We start from the raw sequence: 18,127 nt of genomic DNA, 5'->3' as shown, positions 1-18,127 counted from the left end.
AAAGGAATTAAGACTTTAAGCTTCCTAAAAAGACATGATACTAATTATGTAGCTATTATATGACAGCACATAAATGTTATAAATACAAATAACTGCAAACATTGCAAAGAGCATCTGCCTCTGAATCTGTGTGACAGTCCCATCACACGCCCTCCATGCTAACTCTTTTGGTGGGATAATCACTTCCCAAAGATGGCAATCATTCCATTGCTTGATATGTCCACCAGTTTCTGAAGGTTCATGGGTGAATGTGAACCAGGTTAGCCAGAAGGGGCTGAGATTTTTTTTCCCAGAGTTCATATTAGTATGTAGTCAAAATTTTCTAAATAATAGACGTCATAGGACTTGAATTTCATGTTCTAAAAACTCAGTGCCTGTTACTAATAAATGTGGATAGTTTTCTTTCCCTGTGCTGCAGCAAGTACTTATAATTTATGTAAACATTGAAAAATTCAGGTACAACTCCTCATACCTGCCCTTTTCCACTAGCATTGCATTATTAGTATGTCAGATTAATAAAGAGTATCTGTAGCATGGCCAGGACAGTCAGACAGTGACTCCTCTGGGGCTTCTCTCATCATTTTTGCTGCAGCAGAACATGGCCTCAGGGCAGTGGTGCCTCTCTTACTCTGTTGTCATCATGAAAATAATTGCAGTAGCTGTGGAGCTGTAGTACTGTTTCCAGCTGCAGCTAATTTGTATCGGGGGCCTTGCTGGGTTGTACACGTGGAAGTGGAGGAGAGGCACTTCCAGGGTTAGGGCACGAGGTCGGGAAGGGGTGGCTCAGATGCTCAGGTACCTGTTCCTGGGGGCTGCTCCTTCCTCAGAGCGGGGCTTGGGCTTTAGCTCTCAGGCTGGCTGGTGGGAGCTGTGTGTTGGTTCTCCTGCCAGCAAGCAGCAAGAATCCTGTCCCTGAGAACATCCACGAGGCAACAAAATGCTGGAATGGGCTGTGTTCTGGTGTGGTGCATGGGGCAGGCACCCACGCAGATGTGCCTGTGTGCGGTGGTGCAGGAGGACATGGCGGGGGAGTGGAGAAACAGCATGATGTTGCCCACAGCCCTGGTGGCCCCAGCTGCAAGGCATTCTGAAAATGTAAAAGATAACAAAGCTTATAGCACAGTGCTATTTTTGTCATGCTTTACTGGTTTCTCGTTCATTTTGCATCTATTGTAAGAATCATGGAAGTTCCCAGGCCATGTGTTGCCATTCTTGCAAGCAGTCCTGCTGACTTGAGAGGGCTCCCTCTGTGAGCCAGGGATGTGGAGAGAGAGCATGGACACCTGCTCACAGCCACCCCACTCCATCTAGAAGTTATCCAAGAGCTTCCTACAGGAGCCACTTACCGTGCCCAGATAGTCTCCACCCCAGCCCCCAATAATTTTTTATCTCATTTTATTTTGCTGTGTGTCACCTTAGTAGAATTAAATAATAATTCCTATATTAAGATAACAGGTGGAGCTGCTACCTGCACTATAGAGAGATGTTTGTTTCTTCACAAATAGCTTTTCATAGAGCTCTGGTGAATATTTTTACAAAAGGAAACATTTGACCCAGTTTGGCGCATTTTAAATATTTGCAGGGGTTCGTGATTTTAATTCCAGTGAAGCTACTGCTAATCAGGAGACAGAGCTTATGCAGAACTCTCTCTTGCAAGCAAAAACAGGCACTTAACATAATTGCTTCATAAGAATAAGATCTAGCAAAACATTGAAGAGAATGTTTGACATTTAAACATCTGGTTAGTGTTAGTGGGGCTATTATTTTACCTTCATGCCAGAAAAACCTGCCATGTTAAAGTTTAATTTCTCAGGTTTAGAACCCATGAGCTTTGCATAAAAATAAGGGTTTATTTATATGAAAATATGCTCTGTCATAGTCAGATTTTTCTTATTATTCTTTCCCTCATTTGCCCTCAGACATGGGTGTCTGAGGCTGACACATTGTCTCAGCAAATTAAGTCAAGCTGAAAGCAAGGGTACAGAGTTAAGGCAGAGCAGCAAATAAGATTTACATTTTCAAGCAAGAGCAGTAATTAGGCCATTGCATATTTTGTATCTTCATGTTTATTTTCAGAGTGGTATATCAAAATAAGCATAGAAGTAATGAGACATAAGTGCTCCAACAAGCAGTTGGGGTTCATCAAGTAAAAACTACAAATTACTTTTTGGTTTTACTGCCACCCACAGAGTTTACATCTTTAAAATACCAGCAGGCAGGTGTTGTGGCCAGAGCTAATTGGATTTTTAGCTAGGGACATACTGGGTTTCTGTATGACAAATTATAAAGGGAATTATAAAAGGAATAGGCCTTCTTTTGGGCAGTACTCTACTTAGCACTGTGCTGTGGTCTTCACCTCAGTATGTAAGATGTTTGGTTCTTTGCAGAGCAAATGAAGTTTTGAACTGTTTATTGCAGATGGTTGTAACGGTTTGACTGCAGGCAGGCAAACTTTGAATGCAGGGGTCCAGGTCCATTGCTGCTGTAGTATGAGAATGGTCTACAGGGCCCCAAGCTTTAAATCCTCATGACCCAAATTATCCTCCTTCTGGCTACAATACACTGTTTGTATGCTTGTGTGTGTTAGGTGAAGCTGCTGTTCTCCCTTGCTGTGCTGAACAGGCAACTTGGCCAGCAACCTTCATTCTTACCCGTATTTCTGCACACAGTCTTGCAGTGTTTGCCCACACACAATGCTACTTTTCCGGCAGAAGTAATGTGGCCACAAAATCATCTGACTGGAACTGCAATTATATGTGAATTTAAGGGTTTCGACCATTAAATGCCTGTAGTATTTCTCCTTGTCTTGATATCTTTCTTTACAATGAGAGTATCTGTGTAAATTAAGCTAGATTTATGAGAAAATATGTGCCTGGAGTTAATTATTTCTCTTTTTTCTGCCCCCTTCTTTGCTTCACTCTCCCATCCCAAAGACACAATCCTTTCCTAGTACCTGATATAGTACTTCATATCCAGCTACCCACTGCAAGTATGGTAAGGAAACACAGCCCAGAACATAATCCTTCGGCTTTCCTCCCCACAGATCTGACAGCACACGAGCCTTGCTACAGCTCTCACAAACAGAAAACAGGCTGGGTGTTCCCACCTGCCCCCTTTTGAATTGCATCAATTCCGATTATGAGCCAGAAAGAAGAAGAAATGGAGGATAGCTCCCTGCCACTCTGCGTCACCTGCGGCCAAGCGCACTTACCGGAAGAAAACCACTTGTACAGCTACACCGAAGAAGTGGATGATGATCTGATATGCCACATTTGCCTGCAACCTTTGCTTCAGCCATTAGACACGCTCTGTGGTCACACCTTCTGCACAGCCTGCCTTACAAACTTCCTTGTGGAAAAAGACTTCTGTCCCATGGACCGCAAGCTTGTGATTCTCCAGACGTGCAGGAAGTCCAGCATACTAGTGAATAACCTCCTGGACAAGCTAATGGTTAGCTGCCCTTTCACAGAACACTGCTCAGAGGTTGTGCAACGTGGTCACCTTGAACAGCATTTCCAAACCCAGTAAGTTGTTGTTGATAGATAGTTGATGCTTTTTTCACTCCTTTTTTTTTGAGCAGAGGAAAAAATATCTTCAATTAATACTGGTCAAAATAGACAGTTAACGTAAAGAAAGACTTGTTTGTTTCACTCCCAATGAACACAGTGCCATTAATTTTGAGCTGAATTTAGTCCCCTTATAGTCCAAGATATAGGCTATATCTTACTCTTTTATTAGCACCAAATGCATCAATGCATGTAAGGTGCTTCATGCTATTGTTAGCAGTTCTGAGTGAATACTTTGTGGTTACCTGCACGGTGACAATGTGTATGTAGTCCAAAGAGATCTGCATGTTTTGGGAAGCTGAGCTATTATGAATATTTTAATAGCACATTAAAGGTTTTGTAATTGCCCTTTCTTCAAATATTTTTTGAATCACAAATGACCTATATGAGAAGTAGAGCAGAAAATATTCCAGTTTGGTATTGGTCTTTGAACCCAAGTGCTGCTTTTTTCCAGGTGAGCACATACCCAGGGCACCATGGGGCTCGCAGAGAGGCAGAGTCTGGAAATCTGGCTGGACTCCCTCTCCAGCCTTATCCTTCCTGGTAGCCAGGACCCCCTCCATCCTGCCTCTGGGAGACACCTCTCCAGGGAGCAGTTTGGCTCCTCTGCAATGAGAGAACTGAATGATTCTGTTTTGCAGAGTAAAAGCATGTGCTGCTGCTTTTGTCTTGCATGTTCTGCCTTTTGTAAGGAAGGCAGAAAGGTGAAGAGATACTTTTAGGGCTGTGATTTCTGACAGCAGACTAACACTTTGGCATAGTCTGCATAACAGTACCTCAGGTCTGAGGAGAGATGGGGTCTGAGATGTGCCCTTTTCTGTGAGCTGTATCTGTTACCCAGTGAAATACTTCCCCTGGAGTTTGCAGGCGTAAATCACGTTGCTAGGTGTGTACTTCTGCATGTGCAATGTGAAGGAAGCCTTGAGCAGCCTGCACAGACAGGGCAGTACCGAGGACCAGAGCATGGCTGTGAGCCAGAGGGTGGAGGTTGCTCACACACTGCACACTCACAGCCTGCCAGCCCACTACCAGAAATGGCTCTGCAGCCTGCCATTCAACATGTCCTCATTTGCACTGGACACCTCATGTCCTGAAGCACCTGGATTCCCACCAGGAATTTATTCACTTGAAGATATTCACTGAGTTATGGTATCCTAACCAACCAAAAATGTGATGATTTTGCAGTACTAAAACCAAAACAAGCCCACAAGCTTTAGCAATGCGTTTATTAACCCCTTGCAAAGGCCATGAGACCATTTTTCACGTGCTGGAGGTTTGGTGTTTGTGGATCGGGGTGCCCTTGTCCCCACATTTCTGGACCTGGCTGTCCCTGTGAGGCTGCTTGTGGCTCATGGTGCAAGAGGCAGTGGCAGCAGGCCCCAGCCAGGCCAGCAGTGCTCTGGGAGTTCCACTGTGTGCAGCTAAGGGGACAAAATATCAGAGTTACACATAATTTTATGTCTTAGGTCAGTACTTCTCTAACTGGCCTCAAATGTTAATTTCAACAGAAATGCACGTAAGGGGACTATCAGTCTTCTGTGAGCTGCTGTCACTGAAATTGTGTTTCTCTACAGATTCCAACCACAAATTCTTGAACCCCTAGTGAAATGCCCTTTCCCTTTGCTATACCTATAGCTGAATCTAATGTGATTTAGACCTTCCTGTTTGTCTTCATTTTTTTGACATGATGGTGTTGTGGCCATAAAATTAGCAGGACAACCATTCCCAAATTACCCCCAACTCCCAATAAATAAGCAAATTGAAATATTGGTTTTTGCCTGGAAGCCACACAGCTAGCACAACTTCTGATTTCTAGTGTTGATTTTCCTACGTGGGTATGTGCAAGTTACTCCAGTGTCTTAGTTTCTTTTCCTTAAGGTAGTAGTAAAGGTACCCTTCACTACATATCTTAACAGAATTGCACTGCTATAAACAATGATTTAGTCCTGTAAAGGACGGGCAAATTTTATTCTAGCACTTACTGTTGAATGTCAGCGGCTTGGCATGGATCTTCCCCTCAGGATCCTCAAGATCCTGTGCTTCTGGCTTGCTTGGCCCGAGCCCAAGCAGAGATAGAAAGAATTGTCTCAGTAACTTATTCCCAACCATCTCTTGCAGTTGCCTCTCCCCTGCATCAGGTTCCCTGCACCAGGTCCCAGGTTTTCCAACCCCAGAAGCAGAAGGCTGGAGAGATGCAGTAGGGTCTTCCTGCCCTAAAGCCTCTAATGTAGTGAAGTACAAAACATTGCCACATAGGCTGGACTTTTTTTGTCCTTGCCACTCATGACTTGGCTTTTCTTTCCTCAGAGTGGTTGGGAGTGCTGAGTTACCTTAAGGCCAAAGAGCAGAGACAGGAGAATTGGAAACCACAGGGAGCTTCTGCTGTTGGGGGTTTCAGCTTTACAAGGGATAGGTACTGCAACCCCACTAGCATTCCCGCTTGAGGGAAGAAATAGGAGGGAACATTCTGAGTGATTCCTAAAGGTGGGCTTCTACATCCTTGTGCTTGCAGATGCTGCACAGTACCTTTATTTTTTTAAGCACAGCATTAATTAATTATCACCTAAGGTATCTTATGCCTCTGCCTAATTTAATTGTTGGAAATGCAGAAACCTCTCTTGCCACCCCATCTCCAATTAATGGCAAGGAGGAGAATGTTGTGCTCTGTCATGCCCAGGGACAGATTAAACAGATTGAGCTGATGTTGTTCTCTTTAACTCTTGTGAGTCAATAGAGGGAAGGGAAAATGTATGATTTTGCTAATTAAAAATGCAATAATAATGATAAATATTTGGTGTCTGCAGTGAGAACAGTTCAGAGCCCACCTGATATCTCCAGAGAACATTATTGTGTTTTCAGTGAATAAATTAAAGTAGACTCTGCTAGGGTCACCAGGGTGGTCAGCAGTCCTCACATTACTTGCACTATTCAGGTTCAGACCAGTCCTGGTTCTCAGAGAGAAAAAAAAAGTTTGCCCTGATCAGAGATGAGGTCACTGATGGGACAAGGTGAGCTTGCTGTTTTATGCTTCGTAATTGATGAGAGAACTTTACCATTTTTTTTAAACACTGGTTACCATGGAGCAGTCAACTGAAAGCATCCTTATTTAAAATGTTTGCTCTTGCATCCTTCAAAAAAACCCCGAGAAGAGACATGTCCTTGGATTATTACAAGATTTATGTTTGTACGAAAACATCTGACTGGATTTGGGGAATTCAGACTGAGATGCAAACAGCCAGCAGTTGGCTGTGATCTTTTGCAGCATTTTACTTTAAAAAGGTGTGGTCTTCTGATATCGCCTGCTACAAAACTCCACGGGGGGCATTTTTTTCCCCTCCTTGTCAGACAGCTACACCCTTCCGTGATGCAGTTTAGCTCGTAACCCATCTGCTTGTGGGCAGTGATGTAAACATACCAGCTGCCTCTGAAGAACCACTCTGAATCCTGCAGGAGGCAGGTCTCTTCCCCGAGCATCGCTCTCCTCTGCAGCATAAGTCACTGTCTCGCCAACCACGCTGTGCTGTCCCTAAACCCTCACATCTACCCATCTGAGAGTCAGATCGAGTAATCCTCTTACAGGTCAATGATTTTTGCAGTGTAGCTTCGTTTAAGGGATTTAAGCTCGATTCATGATGTGCTACCATTGCGTTGAAATGGAAAGGCTTGCTTAGAAGGGGCTTGGCTGGCACGAAAGCTTCTCGTTGTGTGTCCCACCAGCACAGAGAGACGGTGGGAAGGAGGAAACCTAGCAGCAGTGCCAGCACTGCACTGAAAATGAAGGCTCTCCTGTTACTGGTCCTACCTTGGCTAAGTCCTGCAAACTACATAGACAATGTGGGCAACCTGCACTTCTTGTACTCCGAGCTGTGAGTACGCACAGTCGCGCTGGCATCGTGCTCTCTGTCTGTCTGTCTGACCCGAGTGGCGGGAAGGGGCTCGCCATGAGCGTGTCGGGGGGTCTGTCTGTCTGTGTGTCTGTGCCTGTGCATACGTGTGAAGAAAATCCTGCAACGTCTTGCCAACAGCTTCACACCGTGCTGCTTCCCATCCGGAGGGCTAATAATAGCAGTACGTCCCCATTGCTTTCTGCCTTGGAAGCAGCTGAGACGTACTGAGTGAAGCTGCTTTTTCCCTTACCAACTTGTTTTTCTGTGCCGATGTTTTAGGTGTTCGTTGGTTTGGGGTTTATTTCCATTTCCGAGTCTGTGTTTTTCCTTTATTTCCTGTAAATAGCCTTCTGGGGATCTGGGTGTAGGGGAGGGCATCAGGACAGACACCCCCAGTAGAGCGCTGTCTGTGTACATGCATAATGTTCTGTGTGTAAAGCTGCATGCCTGTAGCAAAACGCTGAGAAGCCTTTCACCAGAAATAATTCACTTGAGACAGAAGAGATTTTTCCCGTATTTCTGTTTTTGCCCACAGCAGAATGTTATTTTTTCTCTAAAGCAAATTTAACTGTAGCAATCCATTCATATATCTTCATGCTTTTAAAAAACCCACCTCAAACGACCCCATAGCTGGTCTTTCCAACCCATAAAACAAATATTCTCTGGTATCTTCTGTAAATGTCACTACTTTAATTTGTGCTTGAATGTTATTGCACTAGTTAGTGGAGCTTTTCTGATTAGAAATAGATATTTGTTTCACTATGTTTTCATTAATTATGTGTTGTTTGTATTTTAGCAAATTGTAAACTTTCAAGATCTTCACTGAGATAACAAGCGAAATGTCTAATTCTCTCAAAAATTAAAAATGACTGTATTATGCCTACAGTGGGACTATTTTAGTAACAGTTGTGATTAGTACCAAAGAGACTAATTTTCAAATTATTTTGTCTCTACTGTCAGACAAAAATAGCAGTGTTTTGCAGAAACACAAAGTCCCCTTTTGAAATCCTTGTGTGATGTGCATGGCAACTATTAATAATTTAGTCACACTGCGTACAACAGCTTAGGATTTCTGTATGCTGTAGGTGTTTTTAAACATTTAACAAATCTAGTGTTGAGGGTTGCAGCTATGTCCTCATTTTAATTTACTGACATTTTGTTTAGGAATGTTAATTTAAAAAAAAAAAAACAACCAAAAACACAAACAACAAACAAACAAAAAACAGTTAAGCCAAGCAGGCTACAGGAGCAATCAAGCTCAAAACAGGGCAGATGAACACTTATAATGGAAACAATGGCATCTGGGGCATCTAGTTTCCAGGAAAACAAACCAATGAGATTAATCAGAGCACAGGCACAGATGCAGCCTACTTGCTTTTCTTGGGGAATTCAGGTTCACTGATTCTCCCAGGATAAAGGACTATGATGTACGGTAGCTATTCATCTCTTATTTATTTAGCCTTCTAACCCACAGAGATGTTAGTTGTGCTGAATGTCTGCAGTTGTTCTAATGGAGTGGGTGTGGACTGGGGCTTGGACGTGCATCTTCAGTTGTCAGCAATGGGAGGTGCACATCCCCTCTCCAGCACCCAGCCCTGGATGCTATCTGGCATCCTGCTGCCAGGACCAGTGCTCAGGGCCTCCCACACCACTGCCTCTGGCCAGGGCAGCAGAAAGTGGGATTTACTGGGGCTGACACAATCCAAATGGGCACCAGGCAGTTTGACCTCCTTTCAGGAATTCCTTCTTCTCCTCCACATGAATGTAGTGGAGGAGTTATCTCAATCTCTGGCTGCTGCTAGATGCTGTATAAGGCGTTGGTATACTAATCAGTGGGGTGGATTCAAGGTCCTTTCTAATAACAGCAGTTGAAAGAAAAAGAGAAATACTGCTTTCAGTCCTGTTTAATCAGTTTATACAAATGTATAAACTACAGGTTGCTTCTTCAGTTGCTTGGGCACTGCTTGGACATTTTAAATGCAGTTTTATGAGTGAAACAGAAAAGCCACTGGTGTCCAGGACAGCCTGACACCCAGGGGCACGGCTTATCTGCCATGGAACTTTGGCACCCCAAACAAGCAGCTTCATAAATCTTTCCCCACAGCTGACTGAAGAGTCCCTGCTGTGTGTAGAGTGTCTGATGGCTTGCACCACGGCTCAGAACTAGGCCATAGTTGGCAGAAAGCATTTTTTTCATTATCGCACTATCTTTGGTTGCTGGCAAGTACAAATAGTGGCCTCAGTCAGGACTCATTATTTTCTTGGCTGTCAGCCACCAGAAATACCAGGTGAGGAGGAAGAGGGGAATGATGGGTTTGCTAGCAACAAGGAAAGAGCTGGAGGACAGGGGGGGGATGCAGTTACCATCACTGGTGCTGGCACGAGAGGAAGAATAAGGGTGCTGGGATTCACACTGCCCTCTCTCTCACACAATCCATCTCTTCTCTTCTACTCTGTTCAAAGGTTATGTTATTTGTATTGCATTGCTGAGGTTTGCTTTAGTTCCAGGGCATTTTTATTCCTAAATGTGGAATAGGCTACTTGGAGAATAGGGATTACAGCATAGCACAAAACCCATCTGGAGAGGCGGACCCTGGAATCCAGCTAGGAAATAAAGAGATTTTAGGAGATTTGAAGAGGAGAAATGAAGCTGGGGAAAGGCTGTGCCAGACCTTTGCACTTCAGCTAGGTGCCACACAGGCACCTAGAAAAGGGAGGTATGTGGATGTGTTGTAGTGGCACTCTGGGATAGGTGTTGGGTGCCACTATTTTTAGTTTCCTGTTAGCAGTCTGATGATTATAGGTATTCCTAGGAAGCAAGTACATGTCCCCTGATGTTGTCACCTGCACTAAAACCACTTCCCTGGCTATTGTCTGTTGTTCTTCCCTCAGTACAGGTCTTGACACAGATGTTGCTCCTGTCCTTGCTCTTTGTCAAATCGTGAAAAGGAGCATGTGGTAAGCCAGGGTTCTCCCTTTTGAGGAGAAGCTCATGGAAACATCTGAAGAAGAAAAGAGAAACCTGTGAGATCTACCTTGAGGGATCTCTGGGTGGTGGGGGATGTACACACAATGTCTCACACCATTGTAAGGGCCTACTTGGGTGCTGAGGAAACCCTACCCCGGGATCCTTGCCTTCTTCTTTATATACCTGTAAAGTACTTTTTTTTAATTACCCTTCTGGAGTTTTGCATGAAACAGTCAAAGGAATCTCACCAAATTAACTGGATCCAGTTTCCCCATATAGCTTATACAATAATTACTCTCTTAAATTTGAAATCAGCACATTGGGCTGGAATAACCAGTAAAATTTAGTTTCTCTGTTTATTCAATTTAAAAAGAAGAGATGCAGGTGCCAGCTGTCTTCTGGTGCCGTTGAGCACATCTTTTTTATGGTAAAAACAGTGAGGTGCACTCTCACAGCCCCCTTACAGCACTGAACTCTGCAGCCAACTTTAATTTCTCTTCAGCTCAGTGGGGAAACTTGTGTCTGGCTTCAGGTCTATCCTTGTAAAATATCCTCCCCACACGGAGGCTGGGGAGCACAGGACACCCAATACTCATGACAAAATTGGTAAGCCTGGGGCACATTTTGGGCTCATGTGTTATAGTCCACTGCAAAAGCCACATGTTGGCCTCCTTATTCTGTGCAAAGCTGTGTTTGTGGAATCTGTGTCAAAGACAAACTGTGAGGTTAATTAAAGCTGAAAGTGCTGGAAATCAAGGCTTGAATGGAAACACTCTTATACAATAACAATATAAATGAAATGTTTAGGATATCTACATCAAATAGTCAGGGCAAAACACACTGAGATAAAATTCAGTGGGTCTTTTCCAAGGTGTTAGAATTGGATGTCTCTTGGAAAGCAGAACTGAGGTGAATTAAAACAGAAAGGCATGAGCGTGTCATGGGCTACCATTAGCTTCATCTCTGTGCTACAGCTTCACAAAGGAGCCAAACATGGAGTTGGTTTTCCTTCAAAATTCTGAGCTCTCCCCCAAAATCTCCAGCAATGACCTACTAGTGTCCCTTTCTCAGCCTAGTTCCCCACTGCAGTTAGTCCCACCCCTCTCCACCATGTCTTTTCCTTGCCCTTCTGCTTCTGTCCTCTGCCTCATACCTCTTCTGGTCCTTAGCTTTGTTTATTCCCCTCCTCTTTCACGGCTTGGTCTCTATTGTGCTCCTTTGTATTTCCAGCCTTTAGATTTGCACAGGAAAGCTTGAAATGTTAGTACAAATAAGGCCAAAAAGCACCTAAGTTGAATCTCATGTAGGTGAACTGAAAATATGCTGTATTATTGTTAAAGGTACAAAAAAAAGTTGTAATATAAACTCTTAGGTTTGAAGTGCCCAAACAGAATTTTCTAAATATATTGTGTTGCATTCAAGAGTGTTTTATGTTAGCATAGGAGTGCAGCAGAAAGTTGTCATTTAATTGACTCTAAATGTCTGGGTCTGGTCACTCTTCAGCCAAAGATTAATTGCACACCTTTAGCAGCACAGTGGGGTCTGGGTTCTGCCCCACCTTCTGCCACCCTCTCTCTCACAGAGATGGTGCCTTTCCCCACCAGCACAGCCCTCCTGGCTTCTCTGCATGGGTTAGAGAGTGCTGAGTTTTTGTGGTATGATTAACTGTTACTGGTTAGCATTTTTTTCCCCAGCGCTGTGATTCTAGGTTCAGAAATAAATTTGTCTAGGACAGCTCCAGAAACCAAAACCCTCATGAGAGTATTAAGAATTTGTTGGTTCTGCCTGGGAATTTTGTGTATAAGGAAAATTGGCATTTTAGTTATAGATTGAGAAAGATCCTGCTTCATTTCCTTCTGTGCATGCAAAAAAGTTACCTTTACTCCAATCACAGCTACCTACACACACTTGAGATCAGAATTGGACCTTTTATTCTTCTGGATTGCTTTCTCAAAGCTTCTCACATCTTTGAAAAAGGCTGACATTGGCCCATGTCAATCTCAACAAACACATTCTGTTGCCAAAAGTAAAGCCTCAGCCAGCCAAAAAAACACTAAAACCCTGCCAAGATGGAAAGGCAATGCAACAATTATGCTTGGCAGAAAGGTTTCTTTTCATGAATGACTTATGTCTCAATTATGTTTGATTTTTCTGTAAGCTGCTCAAAAAAAGGTGCTTACTTGCATGTAAGGTGCTTGCATGCAAAAGAAAAGTGCTTACATGGCCCATGTAACACGAGCACAGAGGGGTCAAGCCTTTACCCCGCTTAGAGCCCCCTCACAACAGGCAACCCACTTTGGAATGGGGACCAAGGAGGGCAAAAGACTGAAGGTGTGGTGGGGAAGGAGGAAGGAATGGGGTGGTGGGAGTTGCAGGAGGCTGGTGACTGCTCACAAGCGGCAGACTCTCGTTTCTTGCCCGACATTCAGCCACACAGGCCGTATGCTGCAAGTTTGGCCGACCTCGCCTCTCTCTGACAATTAACCTAGTTTAACACTGGCACTGGCAGCATGACAAGGATATTTTTCCTTGAGCTATTTCTCTGACAAATCTGCCAGAACTGGGCTGTCCTGCAACGTGAGGATAAGCACTGCTCTTGCGGAGCTCTTATGCCTGTCGTGGCTGAAATCCTGCTCTGCATACTGGTTTGAGATCAGCCACAACGCAGCTTGTCACGCTGCAGGCAAGCAGACTAGCAGGTCTGAGGGTCTTCTCGGATATCCTTAACACTCTTGACCTTTTGGGGAAATCTGCCTTTTAGGTCTCCAGTCCACAGAGTAGCCAAGTGAATTTCATGAACCTTCTCCATGATAAGAGCTACTGCTCAGGAACTAGAACTGATATTCTGCATCTTGGCGTGTGACAGCATGTCTGAACTGCCTCCTGGAGCCATGCAGTAACTGGGGGCACCAGGATGCCAGCAAGCACAGCACACAAACCCAGAGGTTTTGTAATAACATCACTGGCAATGCTGGACTAAGAACAGCCTGTGTGGCAGCGTGCAGGTGGCTGCTTGGAGCTTCCCCTTTCAAAGGAGGGTCCAGGCTGGTCCCTCTGTGTTGAGCTGGTACCTCAGTGGAGGTATCTGTTAGTCAATGACATGTCACATAACTAAACTCCCACTACCACCAAAGAATTCCTGGTTTGGATCTGAACTCTGTTTTGGGATTAAGAAAGTGAATTGTTTTTACAACATCTTAAAAAGGTAGATGAACCCCTTGGCCTCAGCCAAGTTGCAGCTGGCAAAGGCTGCATTTCACTAGTGAATCCTTGGGCTCTCCCTAGAACATGCTTTATCCATTCATTTAATTTATTGATTGACAACAGATTTTGAACACTGAGCAAGGCAAGTTCAGCAGCAGCCCAGTGAAACGGCTGGAGATTTCAACAGATGTACAACTTTTGCACAAAGAAAAAATTCTGTAAATCATCCATAACTTTTACATGGTGTACAATATTTCCTCCCTGTATGAAATAAAGTAGGCTGACTGTAACAGTGGGCAAGTCAAGCCATACATTCAGAAAGTTTCTTTGTCATTTTGGTTGGATTTCTGCTGGCAGCATCCTCAGATTTTATTGATAAAGTCTTGTTCTTCTCAGCAGTGCAGGCAGACAACCAGATTTGTAACGATGACACATTGCCATTGGCTGTATCTGCTCCTATTCTCTCTTTTTTATCAAGGCACTGAGCTGAGTGTAGAGGATACCTGGGAGAGGAGTAAGAAATCACCATTGATTCGTCTGTTTTAATGGAGTTGTCTTGCTCCATAACATTGCTGTGACACATGGTATGAAGTAGGCTAAGACAAGGTATTTACAGTTTCTGGAGCCATCTTAATTTTTATTTGCTCTTCTACTAACTTACAGCATGTTATTTACCTGAATAATGTAAAATAAGTGAATAAAATCCCTTTAGAGCTATAAATTTCAGCTACAAAATTCAATCATTAGTGTGTTACTTTGTAACTTGTTTTTCTCTCCTCAACTCTCTTGAAATCATGTTGGCAGGAAGCAAGTGTTTTAGATCAGCAAGTCATTTCATGTGTATGTATTGTGAAGCCTACGCTCTGTATTACGCATTGCAGTCCCATCATTCACTAGACAGTGTACAATATATTTTTAATGTAGAATTTCAATAATTTAGCAACCTCTTAAATAGAAGGCAAGGGAAATCTGCTCCAAGGGTTGTATTCTTCTTTCTCCTCTGCAGAACTTAGTGAATGGATAAGATTAGTAAACTCATGGCCTGGGGTTTGTGTTTTATTAAGAACAAACAGTACTAATTTTGAAAGCATAGTTCAGGTACTTTCTTTTCTTCTCCCATATGTGATAAGCATTACTGTTATATGTTATTTTTAACATCCAGTAAGCACTGGTGATATCCACTGGTTTTAACTTTCCTTCCCATGTAAAAGGAATAGTGGGATGGTTTCACAGAAACATCCACAGAGACCGCTTCACTTGTGGATTTTCTAATTCAACAGTATGAAAGGTCAGAAAACATCCCTTGTGGAGCAGGCTTTTATGGAGGGGAGATGGGCATGACTGACCAAATCTGTCCTGTGATCCATGGGAGACCATTGGAAGCAGTGGGTGTACTGTGCTGCTGCTCTTATATGAGGATGTGTAGGTTGATATGGGTGAGCAAGGCTGTTTCACTTGATATGGATGAACATCTCCTGCCAAGACACTAATTTACAGTCAAAAATAAGTGCTCTGTATGAAAAGCACATGTTGCAACTCAGCCCTTTTCCAGGCAGGTTTTGCTGTGGGAGCAGAAATCCCAGGAGTGTGTAGTGGCTTGCCCTTGTCAGCTCCCAAAGGAGCATCGCCTCTGGTTCTGATTTGAACAATTGGCACATCTCTCCTTCAGGCATTACTACCTGGTTTGGTTCTACAGCGGGAAGATGGCATTGCTGGAGAAAGGATGAATAATATTCTTTGTCAAATGCAGTGTGTATATACTGGTGTTTCTTTTTTTTGTTCTTGGTGCTGCTGTACCTGAGGTTGTCATTGGGATCTGTTGAGGGGATGCAGAATTGAAAGTGCCAGTGGCTGCTGTTTTGCTCCCACCCAGGCTATGATGGAAATGTTGATACTAATAATATTAGTAAATCAGTTTAGCAATGCTGAGAAGGTTCTGCTGTGGATGGCCAGTGGTATCTGCTGCAACCCATGCCCCCCTGCTGCAGCGTGGACCTGCCATTAGATTGGCAGAATCTTGTGCATCCCACACAGCCCCCAGTGCTGGGAGCATGCTGTGTTCTCAGCATCTGCTTTCTACTGCATTGTGTTGTCATGGGTCAAAGATATGGCCAAACAAATGTACTTTCCTTGGTGCCATGTCTGTCAATTTTCTCAGATGGCATTTAAATTTTGCATATCTTGATGAATTTTAGTGGATTGAATGTGCACAGTTTCTAGCAAACGTGCTGCTTTCAGTTTCTTCCCTCAGAGGAGATTAAATTCCAGTACATTTTTTTTTCTTCCAGGGCATGAGTGTAATGAAGTTGGACAGTAATGGTCGCTGCATTTCACTTTTTTTCTGCTCTTTCCCCAGTAGCCTAAGTATCTGTAAGTTTGAAGGCACTTACAGTTATGGTCTTTGAGCTCAAAATAAATCAGAAGAGAACAGACCAAAACAGGACACAGTATCTAATAAGATATATTGTATACATATAAACTTGCACTTAATATGTTTGCTGAGAAAGCAAACAAATTCAGCCTTGCAGATCTGCCTTTTCTATAATCTAGGCTCAAATAATAGTGAAGTGACCCAAGTGAACAAAAGAAATTCATGAGGGGAGGCCAAGACCAAGTAACCTTCTTCTGGAGCTGATGAACTGTAATCCATACCAGATATTTTTGAAAAACATTTGCTCCTGTTCCATTTACCTCACAATAAAATGTCCTGTCCTCTCATCTCCTCACCTCTCCTAGCCAGCGGATGCTAAGTTGCATCCTTCATATTTTTGCTAACTCAGTATTTGCAGAGAGGTTAACAGTCTCTTTCTCAGAGAGAAAATGCATTTCACAGATTTGCTTTTTGTTAAGAGCTACTAATTGTTGCTCAGATCTTCCTGTGTTACATGTCTCCTCTGTTTGTCAAATCTCCAGCAAACAGAGGTTGACAACCAACACAAAAAAAACCATAGTGATTTTATGCCCTCTGGTGCTTTACAACACCAAGAGCTGACAGTAAAAAGGGTTTAGCCTGTGATTAAAGTGTTTAATTTGTTTGCATGTTGGGTAAAAATAACAGTTTACTCTTAAATAGGTGCTTATCTTTTTGCAGTGCTACATAAACTCTCTGGACACTACCTGCCAAGTATGAATTGGCTGCTTCTGCCCTATTTATCTTTTAAGAAAAGATGCAGGTTTGAGCTTTAAATAGGTTCCTCTGTGGGTTGTCTTGACAAGACTTGTAAAGCTCATTTAGTCTCTGTCATCACCAGTACCAGGCTGTGTTTTTGTTTCTTTAGCCATTTTCAATGCTCCTGGCTACACTAAATCTTTGTCTTTCTCTTGGTTCCTCTCAATTCCTATTTTGTTTGCACCTCTTCTCTTGCCTCTCCCACACTTCTGCCCCACTAGGTTCAGCTATACCAAAGGATCAAGGTTTTCAGGGAGGTGTGGCTTTGAACACTGAACAGCACGACAGCAACATGTTTCTTCTGTCTGGTAAAGGAGAACTGAGCTGGTTTAAAAACCTTAGGTGCTCTTGGGTTGAACTGTGAATAGAGATCACCAACTGGAATTTCAAAACCTCTTGAAGTTGGTAGGTTCAATCAATCAATTGATAGACACTTCTGCTGGGGCTGCACAAACTGTGTCCTCATTGTTGTAGTGGTGGCAAGACCCTGTCTGCATCCTTCTGTCATCTGTGTAATAGTGAAGGAGCCAGTGAAAGGATGATTCACTTGAATGCCTTGTCTTGTTGAAGAAGAATAGAGAGAAACTGGCTGACCTGATCTGGCAAGGACCCTTGTGCTTGTCTCCAGTGGTGCTGAAGACACCAAGCCGTGTGCCCTCTGTTACCTTGCACTGTTGCAACGCTGCAAAACTCTGAGCTGATTATGTTTCTTACTTTAAACTTGTGGATTAATGTATGAGCATTGTGAATTTAAGCTGTAGAACTTAATTTCAGCAAAACATGTGGAGCTGAAGGCTAAAAGCAAGGAAATCTTTATGGGTTGACCAGATTTGCTAAGACTCCCTTTATACTACTTTCACTTCAGCAGTCTTGGTGAATTCTAAACATTTGTCTGTTAGACTAAACATGGGTTAAGGCAGACCATGGAAATAGCTCAGTTGAAGAGCTGACATCTAATCAGAGTTTTATCAACTGATCCTCTGCCTAGTTAAATTACCATCTGGACTGAAATTCTTAAAAGAGTTGCAAATTGTCCTACAAAACCCACTACAAATGGTGAGAATAAAACAAGCCAAAAAAAAAAAAAAAGGGGGGTCATAAGTTCTCTCCCTGTGTAATTCAATTCCTCTTGCTTAGTTGATTTGTTTAGTTCCAGAACCTTGCTCTAGTTGTTCTGTCTGCTATTCCAGTACTCAAACAGAGGATGCTATGGAAGTTATGAAAACAGCCATATCAATGTGCTTGATTTTTTGCCTCACTTCACTTAGTTCTATACAGGTATTACTCCACTGACTTCAACAAATCACTCTCTTGAATTTAGTTTTATTTAATT

At 43.1% G+C, this 18,127-nt stretch overlaps 1 protein-coding gene across 2 annotated transcripts in view; it reads left to right on the top strand.

Moving 5' to 3' along the window:
* Nucleotides 1–3,138: 3,138 nt before the first annotated feature.
* The window catches only part of LNX1 (ligand of numb-protein X 1), a gene marked incomplete at its 5' end in the record, with an annotated part of 65,085 nt that continues 50,096 nt past the window's right edge, over nt 3,139–18,127 (top strand). Inside the window, one exon of one of the 2 annotated variants that reach the window (XM_084203810.1) lies at nt 3,139–3,524. In XM_084203810.1, coding sequence (XP_084059936.1) covers nt 3,139–3,524 — 386 coding nt within the window. Of the gene's footprint in view, nt 3,525–7,340; nt 7,433–18,127 lie in introns of those variants that run through there. The other variant, XM_084203811.1, reaches the window with a different exon arrangement.

The sequence above is a fragment of the Fringilla coelebs genome, assembly GCF_963513975.1.
Source record: "Fringilla coelebs genome assembly, chromosome: 4".
In the NCBI taxonomy this organism is placed as follows: Eukaryota; Metazoa; Chordata; class Aves; order Passeriformes; family Fringillidae; genus Fringilla; species Fringilla coelebs.
The sequence above is the reverse complement of the archived record's forward strand: the minus strand, read 5'-3'. Positions and strand labels throughout refer to the sequence as shown.